The sequence below is a fragment of the Oryzias melastigma genome, linkage group LG5 (genome assembly GCF_002922805.2).
Source record: "Oryzias melastigma strain HK-1 linkage group LG5, ASM292280v2, whole genome shotgun sequence".
NCBI lineage: Eukaryota > Metazoa > Chordata > Actinopteri > Beloniformes > Adrianichthyidae > Oryzias > Oryzias melastigma.
Window position 1 is genome coordinate 36723095 of NC_050516.1, and position 24327 is coordinate 36747421.

The 24327-nt window shown below is 43.2% G+C and overlaps 1 protein-coding gene across 3 annotated transcripts in view; it reads left to right on the forward strand.

The window, feature by feature from the left end:
• Positions 1 to 2842: 2842 nt before the first annotated feature.
• Positions 2843 to 24327, forward strand: part of LOC112145584 (poly(rC)-binding protein 4) — a 49231-nt gene continuing 27746 nt past the window's right edge. For all 3 annotated transcript variants that reach the window (XR_004947970.1, XM_024270908.2, XM_024270912.2), the window contains exons 1-3: positions 2843 to 4192; positions 23062 to 23358; positions 24268 to 24291. Coding sequence is in view for 2 of the 3 variants with exons in the window: in XM_024270908.2 (XP_024126676.1) it covers positions 23224 to 23358; positions 24268 to 24291 (159 nt within the window). In the remaining variant the exon portion in view is untranslated. The remainder of the gene's footprint in view (positions 4193 to 23061; positions 23359 to 24267; positions 24292 to 24327) is intronic.

The window sequence follows — 24327 nt, forward strand, 5'->3', positions numbered from 1 at the left end:
CAGAGAGGGTGAGAGTGAGCAACTCCCCATTGACTCCCATGTTGAAGTCGTCTTCTTTGAGCATACATTCAATACGAATAAAATATTTAAGTTTTCTTTAAATCTGATACTTTATTACTTTTACTCAAGTATTAATGGAACCAGTGACTTGTAACTTGTAATGGAGTTATTTTACTGTAAGGTATCTGTACTTTTACTCAGTATGGTTTCCAGGTACTCTTCGCAGCTCGGATTGGCACGGTATAAGCCACCTCCCCCTTTCCCATCATCCACCTGCTGACATGTTTTCCTGCTAGCTTAGCGCTTCTTTGCAGCGGAGCAACAAAAACATCAAGTGATATCCGAACTAGGGCTGCACGGTGGCGCAGTGGTTAGCGCTCTCGCCTCACAGCGAGAAGGCCCCGGTTCGAATCCCGGCTGGGACCTTTCTGTGTGGAGTTTGCATGTTCTCCCCGTGCATGCGTGGGTTTTCACCGGGGACTCCGGCTTCCTCCCACCGTCCAAAAACATGCTTCATAGGTTCATTGGTGACTCTAAATTGCCCCTAGGTATGACTGTGGGTGTGACTGAGTGTGTGATTGAGGCCCTGAGACAGACTGGCGACCTGTCCAGGGTGTACCCCGCCTTCGCCCATCAGTAGCCGGGATAGGCTCCGGCACCCCGCGACCCCGAAAGGGATGTAGCGGTCAAGAAAATGGATGGATGGATATCCGAACTACCCAGCGTCCAGTTCTGATCCAGATTCCAGCTCAGACCAGGAACACAAAGACGTTCATGGATGTATTCGTCTGCAGGTGGACGCATCAGAATGGAGCAGAGCAGGAGACGGTGGTCTGGTGATTGTAGCAGCTAGATCACATACTGGCTTTCTAACAGCTCGTTTTCATCTGCTCCTGATTCATAATAATTTCTATTAAGAAATACTTAAAAACAACATTTTAATCTTAGTTTTCTTGAGATATGTCCTCATGGTCTGTAAGATTGTATTAAGTGTTTTTTCCTCACATAAGATCTTCTTTGCAGATGAACTTTCATTGAGCTGATGATTTATTCTTAGTCCTCTAGATCAGGACCTCAGACGTTCTACTGCGGTTTGACAGAATCTTTTCATTACAAGTTAGCATGATCTGAAACCTGGCGAAATTATCATTTTTAATGTATTTTTATGAGAATAAACTTTCACCACTTTTCAAATTACTTGTTGTACTAAAACCTTCCAGCAGAGGGAAGCACCTGCAGGTCATTTAGTAAGGAGTACGTTCTTTGTAAATCTCTGGTACGAGTTTTTCTCTACAAAAATCCTATTTTGGAAAGACTGAAATTCTTTCATTAACTGCTAAAAGTCTTTTCAAAAGCTCGATATTTTACTTTACATCGTATTACATCAATGTTCCCACGGTTACACTGCCACCAACAACATGATCCCAACAAAAAACAAAAGCAGAAACGATTGAGAAGGTAAAGCAGGTCACTTTCCTCACTCGTTCCTTTGGTTTCACATTCCAGAGAATCGTGATGTTAACTCGATTCATTCTTCCGACTCGAGTTTTCACGAGTCCCTCACCAAAGTGAATGACATTTGAGTCACCGAGTCACGTTTCCAGAGCGTAGTACATGTCCACACAAACTTCACCTCTTCAAATTATTCACACTACTGAAATAATTATTAAACAATGAATTTCATTGTGGGAGAAAAAAATCTATAGTTTTCACAGGAGAAACATTTACATTTTCTTTCATAAAAGCACAAATAAAAATTCTGGCAAACAGAAAATTAAGAAAATGCAAATGAGTAAAAAAAACAGTAAATCAAAAGAAAATATAAAGCTAGAATTGGGACTGTAAGTTATTCTTTTGTAATTTGCACACATTTTAAAATGACTAGTTTCAAGTTCCAGTCCACAGGATCAAAACAGTTTTAACCATATTTGGTTTTGTCTATGACACGAGTCTGCAACCTCTTATGCTGAAAGAGCCACTTGGTCCAGTTTCTTACTGACCAAACCAAAGCCAGAGCCGCAAAATCCCATTTTACCTTTTGAAATATATGAATTGTGTTTTTGTGAATATTGAGCCATTCAAGTCATTATTAAGTCACTTTGTTCTACATCTATAGATCGCTGCTGGCCATGGAATTAACATAAAATGACAAATATTTCAGATTGAAGATCCCACATGAACTATTCCTCACAGGTCACAGGAGCCGGGCTGGTCCACAGAATGATCCAAAGCTGGTCCTGGTTCTGGTCCACTCAAATGGAAAGTGGGTCTAAACAAGACCAGGAACAGTTTGGATCTGGATGGAACTTTATCTTCAATAATGACAGCAGGTCTGGAGCCGTGTTTCAAACGAGTCATCACTGAAATTCTGAAAGAAAAGATTATCTGGAACAGAAGAAGAAGTTTGTGTGTTTCTCGTGTTATTGAGGATCATCCACGTTTTGCTGTGATAGAATGTAGAGAACTGGACTGAGTGACTCCGCCCCCTGGTGTTCCAAACAGGAAGTACCTGCTGACTCCAAGAAGCCAAAGTAGACTTCAACAGAGAAACAAACAGCTGTTACTCAGTCATCCTGTGGTCACGACGACCATTCTTGATTTGATTTGATTGACTGATTTACACACATATAAAGGACATAAGAGTAAAGAAGAGTAAAATCATGTTGGTGAGTTACAGAAACAGCTCTATTCAAGATGGCAACACGCCAGTCGAGAAATGAAATCAAAACAGTAAGTAAACAAAAAGAGAATTGTCTCTGTTACCTTTTTTAACATCTTATTTCTAATTTTTCATATTTTATCATAAATCATTCAAGTTGTAAACTGACCAATCAGATGTCTCAGTAAATGCATGTGATGTGCTGGCCCCGCCTCCACTGTTTGATTGACAGATTCTCTTGAGCCACTTTCAGTAGAAGGGGTGTGGCCTTAAAACAAGCTCACTCATGATTGGTGACAGTAGCTGCAATAGAAAAAGAGTTTACTCAAAAAACGAATAAAAATAACTGACCAATCACTGCCTACGACCCTCGTCTGGCTCCTGTGTTCATATTGTGGAAAAATGGCGACAGAATTAATTTGTTTGGAACTAGAAATAAACCGTTTCCTATGAGTGACATCACACTTACTCGGTCCAGTTCTCTTGTACAGTCAACAGCTGCTCTGTTATTTTTCTTTTTGATCTGATATATGTAGCAGGATGAAATGGGCTGCACCTGCTACACAGGTGTTGGCAATCCTCTGGATTGCCAAAAGGGTGTGGTGGAACCAATAAAAGGCAGAGCCCCCCCCCAGCGGCTTCAGGCCTCCGGCGCGCCCCTGGACTTTGTGGACGGTTGCTTTTCCTTTTTATTTCAGAACTTTTACTAAATTTTGTTTAGGTGTGAGTGTGAAGGTGTGCGTGGTTGCCCTACTTACTGGTTTTATTTTTCTTTTCAGGGAAGTGGTTGGCAGAGCGTGTTGGCCGACGACGGTGGAGGCTTGTTGTGTGTGGGTCCATTCCCTTTCACGCGTGTGTGCGTGCATGTCACTGTGGGGTGCAATCCATTTTTGTTTATTCTGTTTTTTCCTCCCCTCGTACGCCCAGCGCTCTGCCGGTAGCCTTCCCCCAGTAGGGCTTTTATTTTTTTTAGCTTTGATTGTTTTAATTGGTTTTATATTTTTTTAATAAAGCTATTTATTGAACTGGAACCACGTCTCGGCTGCTTGGGGAAAAAATCTACGTGTCCTTTATCAGGACTTCCCTTTGGGTTCCCCGGACCCTGCATTCCGGGGTGGCGTTGTTTCCTTTTGGGTTATACCCGAAAATCCGCTTTGCCTCATAGATATTTACCTCGTGGTTGTTCATGTCACAACTCCACGGTAACGACCTTCATTTGACTGACTTCTGTCTTGGCTCCGAGGATCAAGTGTGTCATTTTCCCGCCTGTCTGTCTCTAACTGTGTATCCTGATGTTTCCCGCCTGTCTGCTGGATCCAGCGGCAGCATCAGGACCGGGATGCTGGTTTCCTGCATCCCTCCATCCATCTCCCGCCCCCTTCCTCCCGCTCCCGCTCCCGGTCCCTCTGCGCGTCCCCGTCACTGACAGGCGGGTTCGTCGGTGCAAACAGCAGCCTGTCCGGTTCCCGCTCTCCTCCAGAGAACCCGACGATGCGGAGACCGACCGAGGGCTGATCGTTCCTCCGGTGCACGGTAAGACTCTGACTCTGTTCGCCGCGGTTCTGGTTCCGGTTCTGGTTTCTCCGGGGTGTTAAACGTTGAGATGAACTTCCTCAGAGCAGACCGATGAGGACTCGACCGGCCGGCGGGAGCGTTTGGAACCGGAGCGCGGACTCACGCAGAGCCGGCTCGCGCCACGCACGTATCCCCCTCCCCCACTCCCGCTCCTCCCGAAGCCCCTGCAGCCTCGGAGGTGCGGGGTCGGAGCGGGAGTTAAGAGTTCCCGCGTCAGGCTGCGGCTCCGGAAGCTCTCTGGAACATAGGGATCGTGGATCCTGGATTCTAGTCTCGTGAGGAGGAAGATCAGATCAGATCAGGGATTTGAGGAGATAACCGGATCGATGCTTTGATGATCCGATCTGATTCCATGAACCATCAATCTTACTTTTTAATTTTTATTTTTTGCTATGTTTGTCTTTTTACTGGATGTATGAAAATACAAATTATTTGTTTGAAATCCTCATCATTTATACCTTTACTGAGAACAGAAGATAAATATAACAAAACGGATGCAAACAAAGATTGAGATGTTTCTCACTTTAACCTTTTTTGAAGAACCTTAAGTTCAGCAGCAACATTAAAGCATAAACAACATAAACATCTTTGTTGTTTTGGGTCATTTAAGAACAAAACCTGAAATGTTTTTCAGAGTTCTGCGTTGACATTCTGGTTCAGATCTGGTAGAAAACGTCTTTTCTCTGACAGGATCACGTTGATTACATCCTTCAGCTGCAGATTTTGGCTTTTCTTTGCTGTTGCACCCCGATCTTATAGGAGGAGCTTGAGCTCAACAAAAATAAGTTAAAGCTGAACAATATTTAAAGTTCTGAATTCAACCGTTTGGTTCTAGAGAATTCGTTTACCTTCAGTGCTGGACCAAACCCATGTCTCTTCATGAGCAGACATGGAGCGGCTCTGAGTGATAACAGCTTCTCCCATTGACTGTATAAGTAGGAACTGGACCAAGGAACCCCTCCCCTGTGGTGTTCCAAACAGGAAGTCCCCGCAGGTTTCAAGAGGCCCAAAGTCCCATAGACTTCCATAGAAACAGTTATTTCTCAGTCGTTTCATTTATCAGAATAATCATCCTTCCTCTGATGTTTCCTTCTGAACACGTTCTTTATCATCCTCTTTTTTTGAAAATGTATTTTTCTTTATTGAGGTTATAAACTGACCAATCAGAGGCCTCAGTAAAAGCATGTGGCTCCTGCTGGCCCCGCCTCCAATGTTTGATTGACAGATTCCCCCAATCCACTTTCAGTGGGAGGGGTGTGGCCTTCAAACAAGCCAGAACAAAGTCACTCATGATTGGATGTTTCCTCTAAAAACGTGACTCAGACGAATCGCCGTCGAGGGGCGGCGACCGGTTGCATTATGGCGGCAGACGTATCAGGAAGTGACAGCGAAGGCTCTGGCCTGATTTGGCTGGAGCAGATCGTGAGATCCCCCCTCTACCCACAGTGGGTCGAACACTGACGGATGGATCCATCCCAGTCCGTGTTTTGGGAAGTATTAGGTAAAGATTACTTGTTTCAAATCTCAAACCTTTTAAAGTAAATTTTGCAAGAGATTTTTCTTTCTTGGGCCACAGTTTCTAACTGGAGACATTTTCTCATCACCTACTATCTTCATGTTTACATTGTGTTAGACATCGTTTGGATCCAGTTCCCATTAACCACTGGAGGAGGTGATCAGTAGAGTCAGCATCACATGTGAGAATAGAGTCTGAATCTCCACAGCAGTAGAACTTCCTGGACCGTTCTCCATCTTCAAACATTTTCTCCTTTAATCCTGTTACTGTAAAACAGGAACTCCAGAAACCACCGCACATCACCACGACACCTTCTGCTCGCTTTGTTTGTTCTCTCTCCTGTTTTGGTGCAGTCGGCTGCGGCTCCGCCTTGATGCTCCGCCCACTTCCTGTTGGAGGAGTTCACAGCTGCAGCGCATCAGTTCATGTAGTTGTTATTTACGTTGTTTCGTCTCTCTGCTGGAGCATTTTGCATGTAGGTTTACTTGTCATGTTATTTGTTAGTAGCTCTCCCCTTTTTCCATGTAGGATGGAGATTTTTTTGGTAAATAAGTTTCGACTTGTCCTTCTGCCTCCAGGCCTTCTCTGCATTCGTGGCCGTATCATATTATGACCGCACAGAAGGGAGAATAATACATCCAGTTAAATCTGTGGATTATTCAGAGAGACGAGTTGGACAATAAGATCTGTAGCCAAGGAATCGAGCTTCAAACATCGAGAACAGATCTCACAACACCTGAAACTTCACAATGTTTGAAACATGCTCAAGTGTGTTCACAGGGAGATGAGCACGTTCCTTTTCAGGTTTTAAAATTCAGACCTTCAGTGTAACTACAGATGCAGGCGGTTCTGGAAGTGGATCAAATAAATCTCTCCTGGTGATTAAGAGAAAATAATGATACAAAGCTTTGAGAAATGAGATCGGACTCGATGTTTTCCCCTTAAACATGAAAGCCAGAGTAAAGACAGAAAACCAAACCACAGAACTACGGCTCAGAGGAGTTCCACGGAGCGGCGAGGCTTCATCCTCCTGCTCTCTGTAATCAGCTAATGCATTCTCTGGATCCTGAAAGGCAAACGTAGGAGGGCGGTTACTGATGAGAGCCAGACCTGCACCAACATTAAGGAGCTGATGGATCGCTGTGGAGAGGGACGGATTCTTACTGACTTCCATGTCTGTTGGACTTACAGATTAAAGCATAAAGAGGCTGACTGTCCTTGAAACACGATGAAGAGCTTCAGTGATACATTCCAGCACCAACCAGTTGTTGTTTAAAGCTGTAGATGTAACAATAGTTGGTGCTGTAGATGATGTTTCACCTAGAAAGATGGAAATGTTGATTCATTCATGAACACCAGGAATGGATCTCTGGATCCCTGGACCTCTGGATCTTTGGATCTCTGGATCTTTGGATCTTTGGATCTCTGGATCTCTGGATCTTTGGATCTTTGGATCTCTGGATCTCTGGATCTTTGGATCCCTGGATCTCTGGATCTCTGGATCTTTGAATCTTTGGATCTCTGGATCTCTGGATCTTTGGATCCCTTGATCTCTGGATCTTTGAATCTTTGGATCTCTGGATCTCTGGATCTTTGGATCTTTGGATCTCTGGATCTCTGGATCTTTGGATCCCTGGATCTCTGGATCTTTGGATCCCTGGATCTCTGGATCTTTGAATCTTTGGATCTCTGGATCTCTGGATCTTTGGATCCCTTGATCTCTGGATCTTTGGATCCCTGGATCTCTGGATCTCTGGACCTCTGGACCTCTGGATCTTTGGATCTCTGGATCTCTCACAGTCTGTCTTCCTGTAATCTCAGTCTGAGTTTGAATTCAAATTCAAATTGAGTCTTAAGGGAAAGTCATATGTAAAGAACCTTCACACTATGTAGTGAAGAAATATGTTTTTCTGCTGTTTTTCTCTGAAATGTAAAAGTGAAACTGAAATCTCACTGAAAGTAATTAGTGCAGTAAATCCTGCAGATGATAAAAGTATTTAGTATCAGTCAACAAAAACACCTGAGCCTATTAGATTGTGGAAATAAGAGATTCAAAATCATGATAATCAATCACCTCATTGGTGGTTGATGGGGGGGGCTCAGCACTACAAACAGTGTTCTTTACTGGTCACCCTCTACTTGGACTGTTCGCCGCCCAAAGGAGCGTCTTCAGCAACCGCCTGCGCTCTCTACCACGCTCCACTGAAAGGCTCAGGAAGTCCTTCGCACCGAGAGCAATAAGACTTTTCAATGCAGCTGGGGGGGCAAGAGGGGGCGTCTGAACGGCTAACTATTTTTATTCATTTATTTATTTGTACAGCAATTTTAACACTTTTAATTGCTTTTAACAGCTCCATAATTTTAATGCTTTTAATCTAACCTGTTTATAGCTGTTTCTTGTTTTATTTACTTTGAACCTGCTTGTGTGTGTTTGGTGCAATGGAGGAATTTTTGTAAGTTCCTTTGGGATTAATAAAGTAATCTATCTATCTATCTATCTATCTATCTATCTATCTATCTATCTATCTATCTATCTATCTATCTATCTATCTATCTAAACCAGGGGTGCCCAAATCCAGGCCTCGAGGGCCGGTGTCCTGTATGTTCTCCAATCAATCTGCCATTGAAGCTCCTGATTGGCCAAACACACCTGATCCAGGTAATCAGTAGAAGATGAGGCAGGATGTCCAGAAAAACCAGCAGGAAGCCGGCCCTCGAGGCTGGACTTTGGACACACTGGTCTAAACTCATCTATGGTTGCCATAAAAATCCCCAAATCTTCTGTGAAACGCCACCTTCAAGACTAAAACTCAGCAGGACAAGCCTGCTACCTGCCTTTACGTGCTGCTAAACTGCAACCTGACACCTGCAGCTTGCCGTAGAAAAACATGCATGAACCGTTTGGCCTTACCGGGTGGTCCAGGATCCTAAAATTGAGTTTGTCTCAAACACATTTTTTGATTTTTCACCTGCACAGCCGGTGTTCACCTGCTGCAGTGACTGAGGATTAACTGTGTTGGTGAGATTGTGTGTGACTGGAGGAGGACTGTGTGTTGTGTTGTGTTGTGGTGTGTTGTTGTGTGTTGTTGTGTGTTGTTGTGTTGTGTTGTTGTGTGTTGTTGTGTGTTGTGTTGTGTGTTGTGTTGTGTGTTGTGTTGTGTTGTGTGTTGTGTTGAGTCTTAGTTTCTCTAGAAGTCAAAGCAGTGGAGAGAGTTTGGAATAAGAAGAAAACTGAGGACAGATCAAGAAGCTTTGATGAAATAACAAAGTGAAGGATCACCTCATTGTGCTGTTTTACTTCAGAGCTGGTTTTATTTCTATTTTTATCTCTCCCCTCCCCCCTCCCCCAGAGTTTCTGAAATATTCAATAAGGTCTAAGCTATTTTCAGAATCCCTGTCATTTGAATTGAAGCTTTGAATTGTAATCTAGCTGTTGGGATCTGGATTCTGTTCATCATGAAGCGTTGATACATTTCTACTGACCACATACGTCTAGAAGAAGGATGTTTTTATCGTCTTAGTCAATGCAAACATAGAAAACGTTCAAAGGAAAACAGAACCAGAACTCATGGAAGCTGTTTCTTCAGTCTTCTATTGAGTTGAATTTAAAGTGAATTAAACTGGATTGTTTGTGATATATTGTCTTATGCATTCACTGTGTTGATCAAAGATGATACCTGGAAGCAAACAAACAGACCTGCAGCTAACACTTAGAGACAGTGAAAGGCACTGAAGGCAAAAACCTCCATTTCAATGTGTTGGAACCTGAAATAACGAAAGAAAATGATGCGTAAAATAAAAAAAATGGTATCCGAATCCAACCACGCTGGACGAGCTAACGGCAGCTGTACGTCAGATGAAGCCCGGGAAGTCTCCAGGGTGGGACGGTTGGATTTCTGGAGGCGGTGCGTGATTGTTTGAGGAGTGGCGTGCTGCCTTCTTGGTGTCGTCACGCTGTTCTTTCTCTCCTGCCTAAAAAAGGAGATTTGACTCTTCTCAAACACTGGAGACCACTTACTATGAACGGACCATAAGGTGCTCTCAAAAGTTGTACCCAATAGTTGGAAGAAGTTTGTTGATCAAATTATTCACAGTGATCAATCCTATAGTGTGCCAGATCGCACCATCATGGATAACCTTTTTGTTGTCCCTGATTTGTTGATAGTTGTAAGTCCCACGGTGTTAATGTTGGGTTGATCTCTCTGGATCAGGAAAAAGCTTTCGACTGAGTTGATCTCTCTTGTTTATTTTCCACTCTGTAAGCTTTTGGTTTGAGGGAGGCTTTTATTTCTCTTTTGTACAGACAGACTTTTGGTTTGGTTAAGGTCAGTAGGAGGTCAAGTTGTCCTGTGATGGTTCAGAGAGGCATTCGACAGGGATGTCCTCCTTCAGGTCATCTTTACACCATTGCCATTGAACCTTTGCTCATTAAGGTGCAGTCTAAGCTGACGGGGTTCATGCTGCCCAGGCTCCCTCACCGGCCGACTATCTTTTTATGCCGATGACATCTCAGTTTTTGTGTGCCATCAGAAAGACTGTCTGAGTGTATACCAGAAAGCATCTTTGGCTAAAGTCTCTTGGGAGAAGAGCACTGCTCTGTGTTTGGGGCACGGGGTGAACACGACTTTGCCATTTTACCAGGAGACCTTGCTTGCGTCACTGAAGGTATCATCTTTTTGGGAGTGTTTTTGTGCACGTATGATTACCAAAACCAGAATTGGGAGGATGTCATGGAGCGAGTGTGTTCCAGACTGTCTAAATGGATATACCTGCTACCACAGCTTTCCTACCGGGGTCAAACTCTTGCTGGCAATAATTTGGTTGCCTCAATGCTCTGGCACCGACTGATAGTGCTGCTGTCTCCTTCAAGTTTCATCTTAGCAATTCAGAAGACGGTGGTGGATTTTCTCTGGACTGGTCACCACTGGCTGAGGTCTGCTGTCCTCCATCTTCCAGGATTTATTACATGGAGATCAAAATCTTTTGGGATATTTAGAGGTTTAATTTTTCCATATAAAATTACATAAAATATTTAATGTTATTTAAGGTTTCAGTTAATGTATTCTGGAATAATATTCCTGCCTGTTTTTATTCACACTTGTGTTATAAAGTCATGTTTTTAAAGTTTTAAAAATGTAGTTTTAGAGTGTTCCATACATGTTTATCCTGTTCGGCCGCGACCTCAGGTGTGTTCTGGATTTTGGCCCCTGAGTGAGTTTGACACCTCTGTCTTACATAATAAACAATGTCATAGAATAAAAAAATAGATTAACACACTTTTTTAATGCTAATTTGTTTTTAATGAATTCATCAAAATTATTGCAATAAATATAGACCCTAATAAAACATCTACCATTGATAAAGCATTTACTATGTCAATCATAGTCTCTATAACCACAAAATAAGAATAACAGATGGTAAATGTGAGTTGTTTTTGTGATTTGAATGTGAGTCTGAGAGAGAAGTGTAATCTGAAGTGAGGCCAGCTTCCAGTTAAAAGCTATCGATCTGTTCTCCAGCCTCCATCTCTGGTTTCCTCTCAGAGTCCTTACAGTACAGATCAGATATCTCAGCGGAGGAGAAGAACGGATCCACACAGACATTGGAAGCATTAGCTTGTAGTGTTGAAAGATGAAGCAAAAGTAAAAAGTCAAGAGAAAGCAGAACAGAAGTGAGTTTAACTAGAGGATGAACTAGAATGAGTGTAGCAGAAAATAACAATTGATACATCACTATTTAGGAAATTGACTGAAAAATATATGACAGAAGAAAAAATAGACCAACAATTGTATTGACATGAGGATGCTGGTGCTGATGGGAGTAATTCAACACTTTGGCTCATGGCGGTCATGAGGGATCCTCCTATTGTCCTTCAGACTTCTCAGGTCAAAGACTCAGTTTTTATTAGAGATCAGAGAAAAAAAAACATCATTCTTTCGTTTATTTTACTGTACAAAACTTTATAAATTAATATTTACAGAAAAATAAAATGAAAGAATGTTGATCAGTTTGGTTGGTTGAGAAGGCTTTGTGCAAATGTCATATATTTGTGTCATCACTGCCCATTCCAACAGGCCTTCAATAATCTCATCTGGAACATATAAATATATCACTTCACAAGATTCACAGTCCTTTCTATCTGGTTCCAGTAGTCCGCGGTCCATCACGGTCCATCTGGACCTCTGCTTCTCCAGTACCTGACGCTGACCCGGTTTGGCCGGGTGATGACTAAGAGGCGTGTTTCATTGTCTCTCGTAGGTTATGAGGTTGGCAGTCATGGGAAGGGCTGTGCTCAAGGTGCCACACTGGATCATGTCAATTGGTCATTGCACCCCCCCCCCCCCCAACCCTGATTTCACATGTGCCAGTCCTGCACTGTATCCACTGAGCTGAACATGAGAAACTGGAGAAATACCAGAGAGGAACTGGAGGAAGCTCGGAAGGTGAAAGTGACAGTGGTGTCCGTGGTAACTGGAGCACTCGGGGCTGTAACCTCCAAACTGGAGGAGTGGCTACAGCAGATCCTGGAGAGACCTCAGACATCTCAGAGCAGGAACAGCTGAGATACTGCAGGACCCTCAATCATGACCCGGCATGACTGTCCTCGACACAGGGGTGTGTGTAGGATTTTAAAGGGCCCCCGCCACGATTACAGACCAGCGTCTAACACTAATGGACACCTGTTAGCCCCGGGGGACATTGGAGACACGGACATTAAGAGACGGGACACAATCAGAAGATTTACAGTATTGTTCATATAAAACAGAAGTGTTTCTCTGATCCCTGAGAGCTTCACAGAGAAAGTGTGTGTCAGCTGTGGTACTGGACCCTCTTCCTGGAGGGGGCTGTTCTCACTTGTCTACGTCATCTTGTGAGAACTCACTCATTTTCGTGGTTTGGAAGGGGCTGGTGCTCAGGGTCTAAAAACCACTGTGGGGTTGTTTATAGTGAGGAATAAACATTATTATACACTTAAAAACTCAAAAAGTGTATTTACATGATGGACCCTTTAAATAGTTTTGACATGATACATGTTTGGTTGGTAATTTCCCTGAAAGCAGCGGTTGGTTTCAGTTCTTTGAACTAGTTCAAGTGATGCTCACTAGCTTCACCTTTGTCCTGAATCCCCATAATTGACTGTTGTGGCGTCTGGTCAGCCCTCAGTCCCAAGTACACAAGAGTTCTGAGAAAACTTTGGGTTCCTGCTTAGCTCCTCCTTTCTAGCAACAGATTTTCACTCCAAACTCACACATTGACGTTTGGTTAGGGACCCTCCGTGTCTCTTTTTGTCGTTTTGGGTGTCCCCAACTCGTCATTTTTTGACGTACTGGTTGTTCCCAATAAATCATGGGTCTCCAACCTCAGGGCCACAAACCAGAACCAGCCAGTACTGCGACCCGTAGTGGTACTGGACTACCCTAACCCAACACTAGCTCAGATGTGGTACTGGACCCAAACCAGTACTGCTCCTGGTAGTGGGCGCAAACTGGACCCAAACCAGTACCAGGTTAAGGTTAGGGTACTGGTACTGCACCCGGTACCATGTCCTGAGGGTTTCGGACCCTTGATTTTACAAACAGCCAGCACGTCAAAAAACTACGAGTTGGTGACACCCAGAACATCCAAAAGTGATGCGGAGGGTCCTGATGTGATGGTGTATGGATGAGAACGTGTTGTTTCTTGAGGTTTGAACCTGATGGTTGTGCAGACAGTCAAAGGTTAACAGTCTAAACAGCATCACTCATGTGGGTCAACTTCCTCTGTTGATCTTTTTATGATAAGTGAAGTTGGACCTCATAGTTTGCTTTTGTTCTGAGTTTTTGTCAGTTTTCTTTTCCTTTTTTCTGTTTTGATTCATCTCACCTTTTATCTCAGGTGAACTGCATGTCTCTGTACATTTCAGTCCCCTTTACGATCATGGCTTTTCTATGAATTTCTCTTTGCTTTGAATCTCAACTGAAATACCAAATAGTGCATAAAAAGAACTAGAGTGGAGCGTCTGCATGTGAGGAAGAGCAGAAATGGAAACCAGACAGATTTGGGTCATCAGTGTGCACAGCCAAATCATGCAGACTTACATTTGCTTTGGCTTAGCGCTCTACCAAGAAGTGCTTTGTCTGTCGGAGTGCATGAGCTCTGGTCATGTGGACTCCATCTTCAGTGGAGGGAGCTCATAAGTAACTGAGTGTGGATGTAGACTTACAGCACAGTTTTTCAGCTCCCCTGTCTAACGACCATTTCAGTAGTCTGCTGTTATTTTTCGATTAATTGATTAGTCAACGTTGTTGTTTACATGAGATGCAATTTTCTTTTTACAAAAGGTGTTAGTGCTGGTACTCAGTCTGTGGAGGTTCACGTCATGTGCGGTACAGCTAATGCTCGGTGTGTGGTGCGTTCACAGAAAGGGAAATTTAACATTTATAATTCAGGAATTTCTATTTCACCTCATAAAAGATGCAAGTTTAAGGTCCCAGATAAACGTTACCAGGGTCGGCAACCTGCAGCTCTTCACTCTCTTTGTAGCGGCTCCCTTAAAGTATTGAGGGGGTGGGGTCGGGGGGGCTCAATCATGGTATTTCTTAATTATTTTTTATTAATATTATTAGTTTATTTAGTAGGACAGTTATCTTGGAGTTTGAGTTGAAGCCATCTAAAGTAACATTTTTAAATTTCTAATGTCAGTGAAAATATACGTCAGTCACAAAACCTCATCGGCCTTCGCCTTTACTTCTGGCGGCCTCTGAAGTGTGCGAACCGTGCTATGGCTTAAACATGAAAAATGCCAAAAAAGAAAAGTTTCAGAAGAAAATAGAGAATAATTCAGCGTGGACGTATTCACTTGCCTTTGACGCCAAAATGACGCTGGCTTCCCTTCATGCTTAACATGTGGCGAGAAGATATCGAACAGCAAGAAATGTAATGTTGAAAGACACTTCGGAAACAAGCACCCAACCGAAGATGAGCGAAAGAAAGCAGTTTCGGAACTGCTACGAAAAGCTGAAGAGAGGAAACTGTCGTTCAAGAAGTGGATTAGCTCTCCAATCAGCCCAGATTGTAAAGAGGGGGAAGCCGTTCACATATGAAAGACTCGTTCATAAAAATATCAGATCATCTATTCTCCAACTTTAAAAACAAGCAGGAAATTGTTCAGAAAATTAAAGAAATGCGTCTCTCTGCAAAGACCGTCAAGGACAGGACCATTAAAATGGCAGAAAACATCACATTTTCAATAGCTCGTGATGAGCTCAGTGACGTAAACGATGTTGAGCAGCTCTGTTATGCACATGTGTCAACTCCGATGGGCCGCAGGAAGAACTCATACCGCTAAAGAGCCAAACACGGGGAAGGACATTTGGGAAGCTGTTGTGGGTTGTCTCGAAGCGAAAGGAGTAAAGACCTCTCACCTGGTTTCTGTGTCGACTGATGGGGCACCCAGTATGAGAGGGGCACCGAAGGGCAAAGTGAATTTACTTCAGAAGTCGCTGGATCGAGAGCTGATGGCGTTTCACTGCATCCTCCACCAGGAAGCGCTGTGCGCGAACAGAAGTGATGAATCTCGTCATCAAGATGGTGAACAAAATAACTGCAAACCGGCTAAGCCACCGTCAGTTTTGTTCGTCGTTAGAAGAAGTTGACAACGAATATTCTGATCTGCTGCACAACAGAGCCCGGTGGTTGTCCAGGGACAGGAGCTGAAACGCTTCGCTGCTGGAGCTCGTGAAAACCTTCCTGGAGAGCAAAGGCTTCAGTTATCCTGGACTGGAAGACTGCAGGTGGCTGGGAGAGTTTTACTTCATGGTAGACAGGACAAGCCTCTTGAACACGCTGAATAAAAATCTCCAAGGAAAGGGAAGCTCGGCCCTGCAGATGCACAACAGATGACGGTGTTTGAGATGCGCCCAAAGGTGCGCTCTTTCACTTCCCCTCCCTAAGAGCGTTCAAAAAGGGAACAATCAGATAGATTACGATTATTTTCACAATGCAAGCTGCATTTGGAGAGAGATTCAGTGATTTCACAAAGGACAAACCCACTCTCCCTGTCACACCGCTGGACATCGATCCATCCCTTCTGAACACAGCTGCATTCACCAGAACCAGTACGCCTGATGTAGAACCTGAACTGGCTGAGCTTGAAGATCTCGCCCGTCAGAAGGCTGTTCACGCTAAAGAGCACAAATGGAGTGATGTGGACGAACTCCCACACCCCGACAAACTCATCTCTGAAACATGGAGAACCATTCCTGACACACATGTGAACATGAACAATGAAGCATTTGGAGTACTGTCCACCTTTGGCTCCACATACTTATGCGAGAACGTTTTTTCAAGCATGAACTTCATGAAGTCCAAATACCGCTGACGGATGAGAGCCTCCAGTCCTGTATGAAGATGAACATCTTACTGCCCTGACATGGGAACATCTGCAGGGAACTCCAGGCTCTGAAGTCCCATTAAACAGGAAGAACAATAGCGTTCAACACATATATAAAAAATGTGAAATTTCACAGTCTGATCAGAGGATATAGTTTTATGTTTAAATCTTTTGATTATTGTAGGCTGAGCAGGAAACTCAAAGAGAATCAGAAAACACTGACATGTGCTGGTCAAAGACGCTCCGTATTTTAGATTTATTTTAAAGTTGTTAAGCTGCAGTTAATTTTGTATTTATATTAAAGTGGAGTAGTTTTTATTTTACTTTTACAAATATATTGGAAGGACTTAAATTGGCCTTTGTTCACAGTTTGATTTATTTAAAGATATGCCTGTAAACGCACACGGCACTGTTGTTACATTCAGTGGTTGTAACAGGTTAAAAAATAAAAGATGAAAACATTTAAAAGTTTACAAGCTCTGTTATCTTTTGTGGCTCCCAACAGTTTTGTTTTGGTAGAAGAAGGTGTAAAATGGCTCTTTTGATCATAAAGGTTGCAGAAACCTGAGCTACACGCTAACACAAAAAAAGAACATGATTGGCTCAGCAGCTGTAGGGTTCCTGATCCTGCTGTAAATCAGGATTAAACAGTTAAAACAATATTTTATGCCCTGCGACAGACTGGAGACCTGTCCAGGTGAACCCCGCCTTCGCCCATCAGCAGCCGGGATAGGCTCCAGCACCCCCGCGACCCTAAAAGGGAAGAAGCGGTCAAGAAAATGAATGAATGAATGAATATTTTATGACCATAGGTTTTACTTTATGGTAATTGGTGAACATTACAATATTCTGCAGTGGTAGCCAGGGTGCAGCGCTCCAACCATGTCTTACCTCCACCCTAACAGAGCTCTCATTCCTTTAAAAACACCTCAAAGATTCTCTTTGTACGCGCTGCAGCGTCTCTGCTGAGCTCCGCCTCCACAGTCTACAGAATTTTGGGTTCCTGCATCTGGAACGCCCGTGACCGCCCATCGCTGCAGACGTTCGTCGATCCCACGCTGACAGTTCAACCGGTTGAACATTTTCTCGCTGAATCACAGCAACGCAGCACTGGGACTCTGATTTAGTGACGTGAGGGTGGCGTCCGCTCCAAAACACGGAGATACCAACCAAACATGATCACAAAGGAGACATGAATCCTTCCGGTTTGTTCCGAACAAACGTTTATTGGATCAGAGCTGTGAAAACTGAAGGTCTGGATCAGGATCTGTGGGATTTGCTCCGCTCTGACTTCAGGCCTGGAGCCTCGTCCTATTGGAGGAGGCGGACGAGGGCTGACGAACAGTAAATGCACAGAAGAAGAATCTTCTGCATGTAGCTGCCTGCTCGTCTGACGCTCGTCCGGCTTGAACACCACTGGCGTGTTCATAAAACCGCGTAGAGCGCGTTCTTAAACACACCATGTTCGTTTGTGTCCGTCTTCTTCTTCTATGGTTGACATGGGGCGATACCGCCTCCAAAGGTTCTTGTCGTGCTTTGCAATCCCAAAGACGTGACCGCTGGTTATTATAATAGTTTAAAATGATGGCAAGGAAGAGTAGAAAAAACAAATTAGCAGTGACTATTTCTTTTATTGCTGATTAGTCGACAGCTAATCCTTCAGAGCCCTACGGCTGACTCGCTCCAAAGTTAAAGTCACTCATTGGCTCAAACCTTTGATTGACAGATTCTCCCCCAGCCCGGCTTCAGTGGAAGGGGTGTGGCTTCCCAACATGCTCACTCCTGATTAATGAGAGTGGTTGCCGTGGAGATGATGCCTCCGATTGACTCTGACAATCACTGCTTTCAAACGTCGTCTGGTTCCAGCATGACGAAGTCCGTGCTGCAGAACTGAAATGACTTCATTTGGTTGGAACTGGAGGTGAGGCCTTTTCTGTGGGTGATGTCACAGGCACTATGTCCATCTCTACACATGTCAGTGGTCTGTATCTCAGCTGGATAATGACCGCTCTGGTTTGTAGAGCATCTGATTCAATAAAGAGAGCATTACTTCCTGACTGTTGGTCCCCACGAGCCTCTCTGTGTATTACATCAACTATCCCCTTAACGTTCACCTCTCATTTGGTTTTTCCCCTTCAGTCACTGTAGAAGCTTGAATAATTATTGTTATTCTCAGTATTTTCATTTTTATTTGGCAATACTTTCAACAAAGCTACAAAACCAACTAAAAACAGTGCTGGCTGATCCTCGGTTCTCACAAGACAGCTAATAAACATTTTTACAGTTTTTCTCAGTCGCGAGGGCTGCACGGTGGCACAGTGGTTAGCGCTCTTGCCTCACAGCGAGAAGGCCCCGGTTCGACTCCCGGCTGGGACCTTTCTGTGTGGAGTTTGCATGTTCTCCCCGTGCATGCGTGGGTTTTCACCGGGGACTCCGGCTTCCTCCCACCGTCCAAAAACATGCTTCATAGGTTCATTGGGGACTCTAAATTGCCCCTAGGTGTGAATGTGAGAGTGGATGTGTGTGTGATTGAGGCCCTGCGACAGACTGGAGACCTGTCCAGGGTGTACCCCACCTTCGCCCTTCAGTAGCTGGGATAGGCTCCGGCACCCCGCGACCCCGAAAGGGACGAAGCGGACAAGAAAATGGATGGATGGATGGATGGATGAATGGATTTCTCAGTCGCTTTGATGCATTACAGAGTATTAAAGGTTTCACCACTGCTCGAAACAATTATTGCTAACTCTGGTAGACAATCTGCAAATGATCCAAATCAATCATTTAATCTTTAAAAGCAAACTTTGATGAGAATAAAAGCTTTAGTGTGATCAAAAGGCCTTCAAACTCCTCACAGCATGAGATTCCAAAGTGGATTGAGATCCTCCAGAGGAAAAGTTCCACACAGCGAGGTCTTCTCGACTCCATCGGGATATGAGCAGTCCAATGAATCAAGAAATCCACAAAACAATTCCAACAAAAAACAATAATCTCCAGCAGGTGAGATAGCAAAAAATGAAAAGAACAAAAATTCAACTTGGAGAAAAACTCCAGGAAACCTTTCAGAGACCCAAACTGCTGCAAGAACAGAGCAAACAAAAATAGCACTGGAGTGAGCTGAAACGACAGTATACGTGCAGAGGTGAACAGGTAAGACAGATGGGAACCAATCACATGAACCTGGGACAGAAAAAAACCTAAAACTGAGCAGAAGCTGAGAAAAGGACACTTGTGTGAATAAAAAAACTGGTTTGACATTCGAAGAGCCGTTTAGGAGCCGGAAGAGCCGGATTTCTAGAAGATCTGGAGTTCCCATCAGGAACGGCCATGAATTGCTTTTCTTCACATCATCACACTGCACTTACAGCGTGTGTCTTTGGACCATTATGAGGGAAAACTATACAAGAAGGGGTATAAACATTTGAAGAAATTGTCAGAACTGGACTAAACTGTGCAAAGGAAGACAACAAAAAAACAAACAAGAACAACAAAGTAGTTTGTCACTGTGTACAGAGTTCAACACTTTATTTTGATTTTACTTCTTGAACTCTTGGCGTAACGGTAGCATAGCTGAAAGTGAAAGTCCAGCAGAAGGTTTTTGTTCTTTCAAGATTTAGTATGTTTGTCTGAACGTATTTTAATTAACACTCAGGATATTTCTATTAATGATAAATCAAACGAAACTCTTACAAACCTTACTACTCATGAACAGTAAAAAGATCCACTCTTAGGCGGTCCAGGCCTGAGGAGGGCTGGAGACCACTGACTGCTGGAGATCATTTTAGCCGTCCGTCTGCCGTTCTAATCCAATCTGCTTCAGGAGTGAGGGGCTGGCTCTGCTCTTAATCCATTTAGTTTTTGGAAATCAGCTGTTGCTCTTCAGAATCCATGTGAGCCGACCGCGTTATAATCAGATTCCACACGATGACTTACTGTCATTTACTGACAGTGTAATCCTGCATCTGTGTTCTTTGATTCAGTTCAGTTTGAAAGTATTCACTTCTCGTCTTTTTTTCTTTTCTATTTACATGATACTCGATACATCTGTCTGATGTTGACACTCATAAAAACAAAATTTCACTTAATTCACTTAAAAATGCTTTTGTGGCTTTAAACTAAATTCTGAGCTGTTTGTCTCGTTGAAAGGGTCCAGATCTTTAAGAAGAATATCTGTGGACGAGTAGGAATATACTTTTGTCATGATGTACTCCCCACCGTCCTCTGTATCCCATTCAACCACTTTCACTTCCTTTCTTCCTCCCACCCTTCATACCTCTGTCAATTCCCCTTTGATTCAAACTTTTAATTCTGCTTTACTGAGTCTCATATCTAAGTCAACATGCAACTTTTGAGAATCCAGTTTTGTGTTTCTATCAGCAGATTCATCTCCTGCAATCCCTATGTGAGCTGATGTCTATAAAAATGATACAGCCACTCCAGAACGGTGAATTCTGTTTAAGATTTGCTGGATTTCTATCAGGAAAAACCAAGAACAACTTAGTCTACTGCTCCCAGGTAAGGATCTGGGCGGTGGAAAAGTCAAAATCACTTGTGGTCAGTCAGTGCTCTTTGATGCTAGTTGATTTGATCTCGTTTGATACAGTCGACCACGCAATACTACTCAGACGACTGGAAAACTGGGTGGGTCTCACTGGGCCAGTACTAAACTGGTTCAAAACGTACTTAGAAAACAGGAAATATTTTGTGTCAATTGGTAACTTCACCTCTGAGCCAATAGAAATTACATGTGGAGTGCCCCATGTGCATTTTAACTGCATACTAACGGATCTGAAAGCTTCAATTATTCATATGTTCCGTATTTGCATTTATTCCATCCACAGTTTCCTGCGTGGCCACACAGGTCACAGGGGAGAAGTAAATGGAGGCTTTGGCTTCCAAATGCATCAAGTCATGCAACCAAGAACATGCACTCACAGCACTTCACACACATACGCAGCTCAGAAACAAATGTATTTACTTGTGACATTATCTGCCAAATAACAAAATCAAAAACTGATTAATTCCATTAAACAGCATTCCTGTTTCCTCCTCGTGCATGTGTGCCGTCTGCCCCTCCCACCGTCTCTCTGGGGGAGTTATGGTCATGAAAAGCTGCATGTCTCATATGGCAGACAGCCTGCATTGCATTTGTGACCTACTTTTCCTAAGAGTCTGTATATTTTATGAGGCTGGGAGATGCAGACACTCATGGAAAACAAAAATGCATACTTCAGGTTCCATATGCAGAGCGGAGTACGCAGCCATCTTCACACTTCTATCAGCTGGTTGATGTGAACACAACATCTGTACAAACTGATTTATTCTGTTTGCTCCTGCAAGAGCAGATATGACTGTTAGTGTTGCAGCAATGTTTATTTCTCTTCTCATCTTTACTTTGTCCACTGCTTGACAATCAAAACTCTTCAGTAACATTAAACTTGAATATAGCATTTTACAGCATTTGAACACATCATGAAAAAACAACTTTTAGAACTTTTAAGTGTATTATACTGTTCAATCCTCACTAAAACAGTATTTTGATCCATTCATGCATCCAAGAGTAATCCTCTAGAAACCTGCAGCCCCTCCCACACCCACAGAAACAAGCAGGTCCTCACGTGCTGATGTCACAGAGTGAGACCGCCCCTTTCAGGAAGAGTCTGCTCTGACAGCTCCGCCCCCAGACTAACATCAACACTTGATTTCTCCACGGAGCTAACGGTGATCAGCAAAATCCTTCATCTTAGACGCAGAATAGCGTTTATCTTCCAGGTGTGTCGCGTCTTCAGTAATTCCAGCTCATTCCAGTCGCGCAGACGCCGAGTGTATTTGTGTTGTGAACCAGTGTAGCGATGGTCGGGCCCACTAAGGGCAGATAGATGGAATGGACATCCATTTTTGAAAAAAATTGGATGTTTATTGTCAAAGACACGCTGCCGGCTCTTTGATGACGTCATGAAATGGGCGGCACCCACATGCAGCCGCGGGGGGCGGAGCCTCAGGAATCCAGTCGTTTTACTTTCTTTTTTAGTATTACTAAGGTAATACATGACCATGTATGTGGATGTAGTTCACTCTGAAAGGCTTAAGAATGTTATGGACACTTTAAAAACTTTGTTCACATGCTAGAAACATGTTAGCTTAAATTTTTTTTTTTAAATATTTTGGCATATAGTTAATTGGAATCGCACCAGATGATAGTTTGACACATCAAATAACAAAATAAACAAGAAATAAACATTTCATTGAAAATTTGAAATGTCTGATTCTACAGAAGAATTGCAACATAAATAAGTCGTTTCCCTGCATTCAAACTGTTTTACACCGAAATAGATGCTGTTGGACAGAAGATTTTGACAATTACCCGTTAAAAGCAGACGCTCCTTTATCTCTTCAAGTGTCTTCTCTTCCTATGAACAGTCACTGCTCCTCTTTTGAAGTTCCTCCAGTTCCGTCTGATACATCTGGCTTCATTTATCTATTTTTATATCTGCCAGGATCATCTGTTTATTCATCTATTCATAGTAAACACAGATTCTGCACACGACTTTGGACCAACAAACAAAGATTTGGTTCCCTTCAGCTCCAGATTCATCCATGTCATGAACTCCCTTATCGCCCTCAGATTCCCCATGTGTCTCCATGAGGGCAGTTGGGACAAATGCTTTGAGAGCTGGGATAAGGACATCGGAGTCACCCAGATGTCAGAAATGTGTGCAACTTTCAAGAACCAATCCTTCCTGATACAGTTATGATATGCTGATGAGTTTACAGTAAAATCAGTTTTATTAGTCGAGCGTTTCATGTTCAAAGAGACACGTCTCAGTGTTCAGGACCCAAGAATCCAACGTTAGGTTCATGTGACGACCTTTTATGAGGAGGAATGTTCATTAGATCAAGTTTTCACTTCTGACACGTTTGTTTTTCCTCTTCTGTCCACAGATCAGAGAGACAGAAGGTTTTTCTTCACTTCTTGCCTCCACTGTCCCGCTCCAAATCCCGCCTCTCCACGCCGTCCCATACCTCCAGACATCTCTGACTGAGTGCTCAGAAGAGCTCCTGCGGTGTTCCAGATCGCTCCGTACGCCTCGGGCCGGAACCTTCATGCGTCTCCTAACAGCAGAGTCCACCCACACCTCCATACACCTCACCACCACCTCTGCCATGAGCTGCCAACCGGAGTTTGGAGACGGTGCCATGGCGGTCACACTGACGCTCCGTCTCCTCATGCATGGAAAGGTATGAAGATGAAGAATCAACACCTTACAGACGAACATGAATGAGGACAGAACTGTTGATATCCTTCTGCTATGATGCTATGATTAAAACAAGTCAGTGAGGAACCAAACTGGCAACTTTCTAACAGCTCGAGTGCGTACCTCTACCTCGAGTGTGTACCTCTACCTCGAGTGCGTACCTCTACCTTGAGTGCGTACCTCTACCTCGAGTGCGTACCTCTACCTCGAGTGTGTACCTCTACCTGGAGTGCGTACCTCTACCTCGAGTGCGTACCTCTACCTCGAGTGTGTACCTCTACCTCGAGTGCGTACCTCTACCTCGAGTGCGTAACGTACATTATTCTTACAAATACTTCACAGTACGTGTAACATAACAGTGGTACATTCCATTATCATGACATTCCTTGAGCAGGATGTCTACAGATATATGAGAGGTAAATTTAAGACGTTATAAGACAATTTAAAACCAAATGTTAAAGAAATGAACAAGTGCAGCAAACCGACACTAAATAATGTTGAACAACCAAAATGATAAGCAGGAGGTTTGATATTAACACAATTATAAAAATTAACAGCATTATTATTATAAATTAAATAATAATAATTACTATTTATTATTTACTAACTAGTTAAATTCAAATTAGATTTTAAAATAATGAATTATTTCCTAGTTTGCTGAGTTAGTCTGAATTATCTTTGATAGATGAACCAAATGAAGACCGTCACATCGATCGATACGTCTTTGTTTAGGCTAAACAGGATTAAATGATCAACAAATATTGAACTTTGTTTAGGTGTAAAGCTTGACGATGAAAGTCTTAAAATGACTTTTTACCCATTAAACTTTAGTAATGCAGAATAAAACCAGCATCGATCTGGATTTATCTCAGCTCCGTTTTCTGCTCCACAGGAAGTGGGAAGCATCATTGGAAAGGTGAGTTGTTACTTCTTCGTCTGTTTTTGGGGGGTG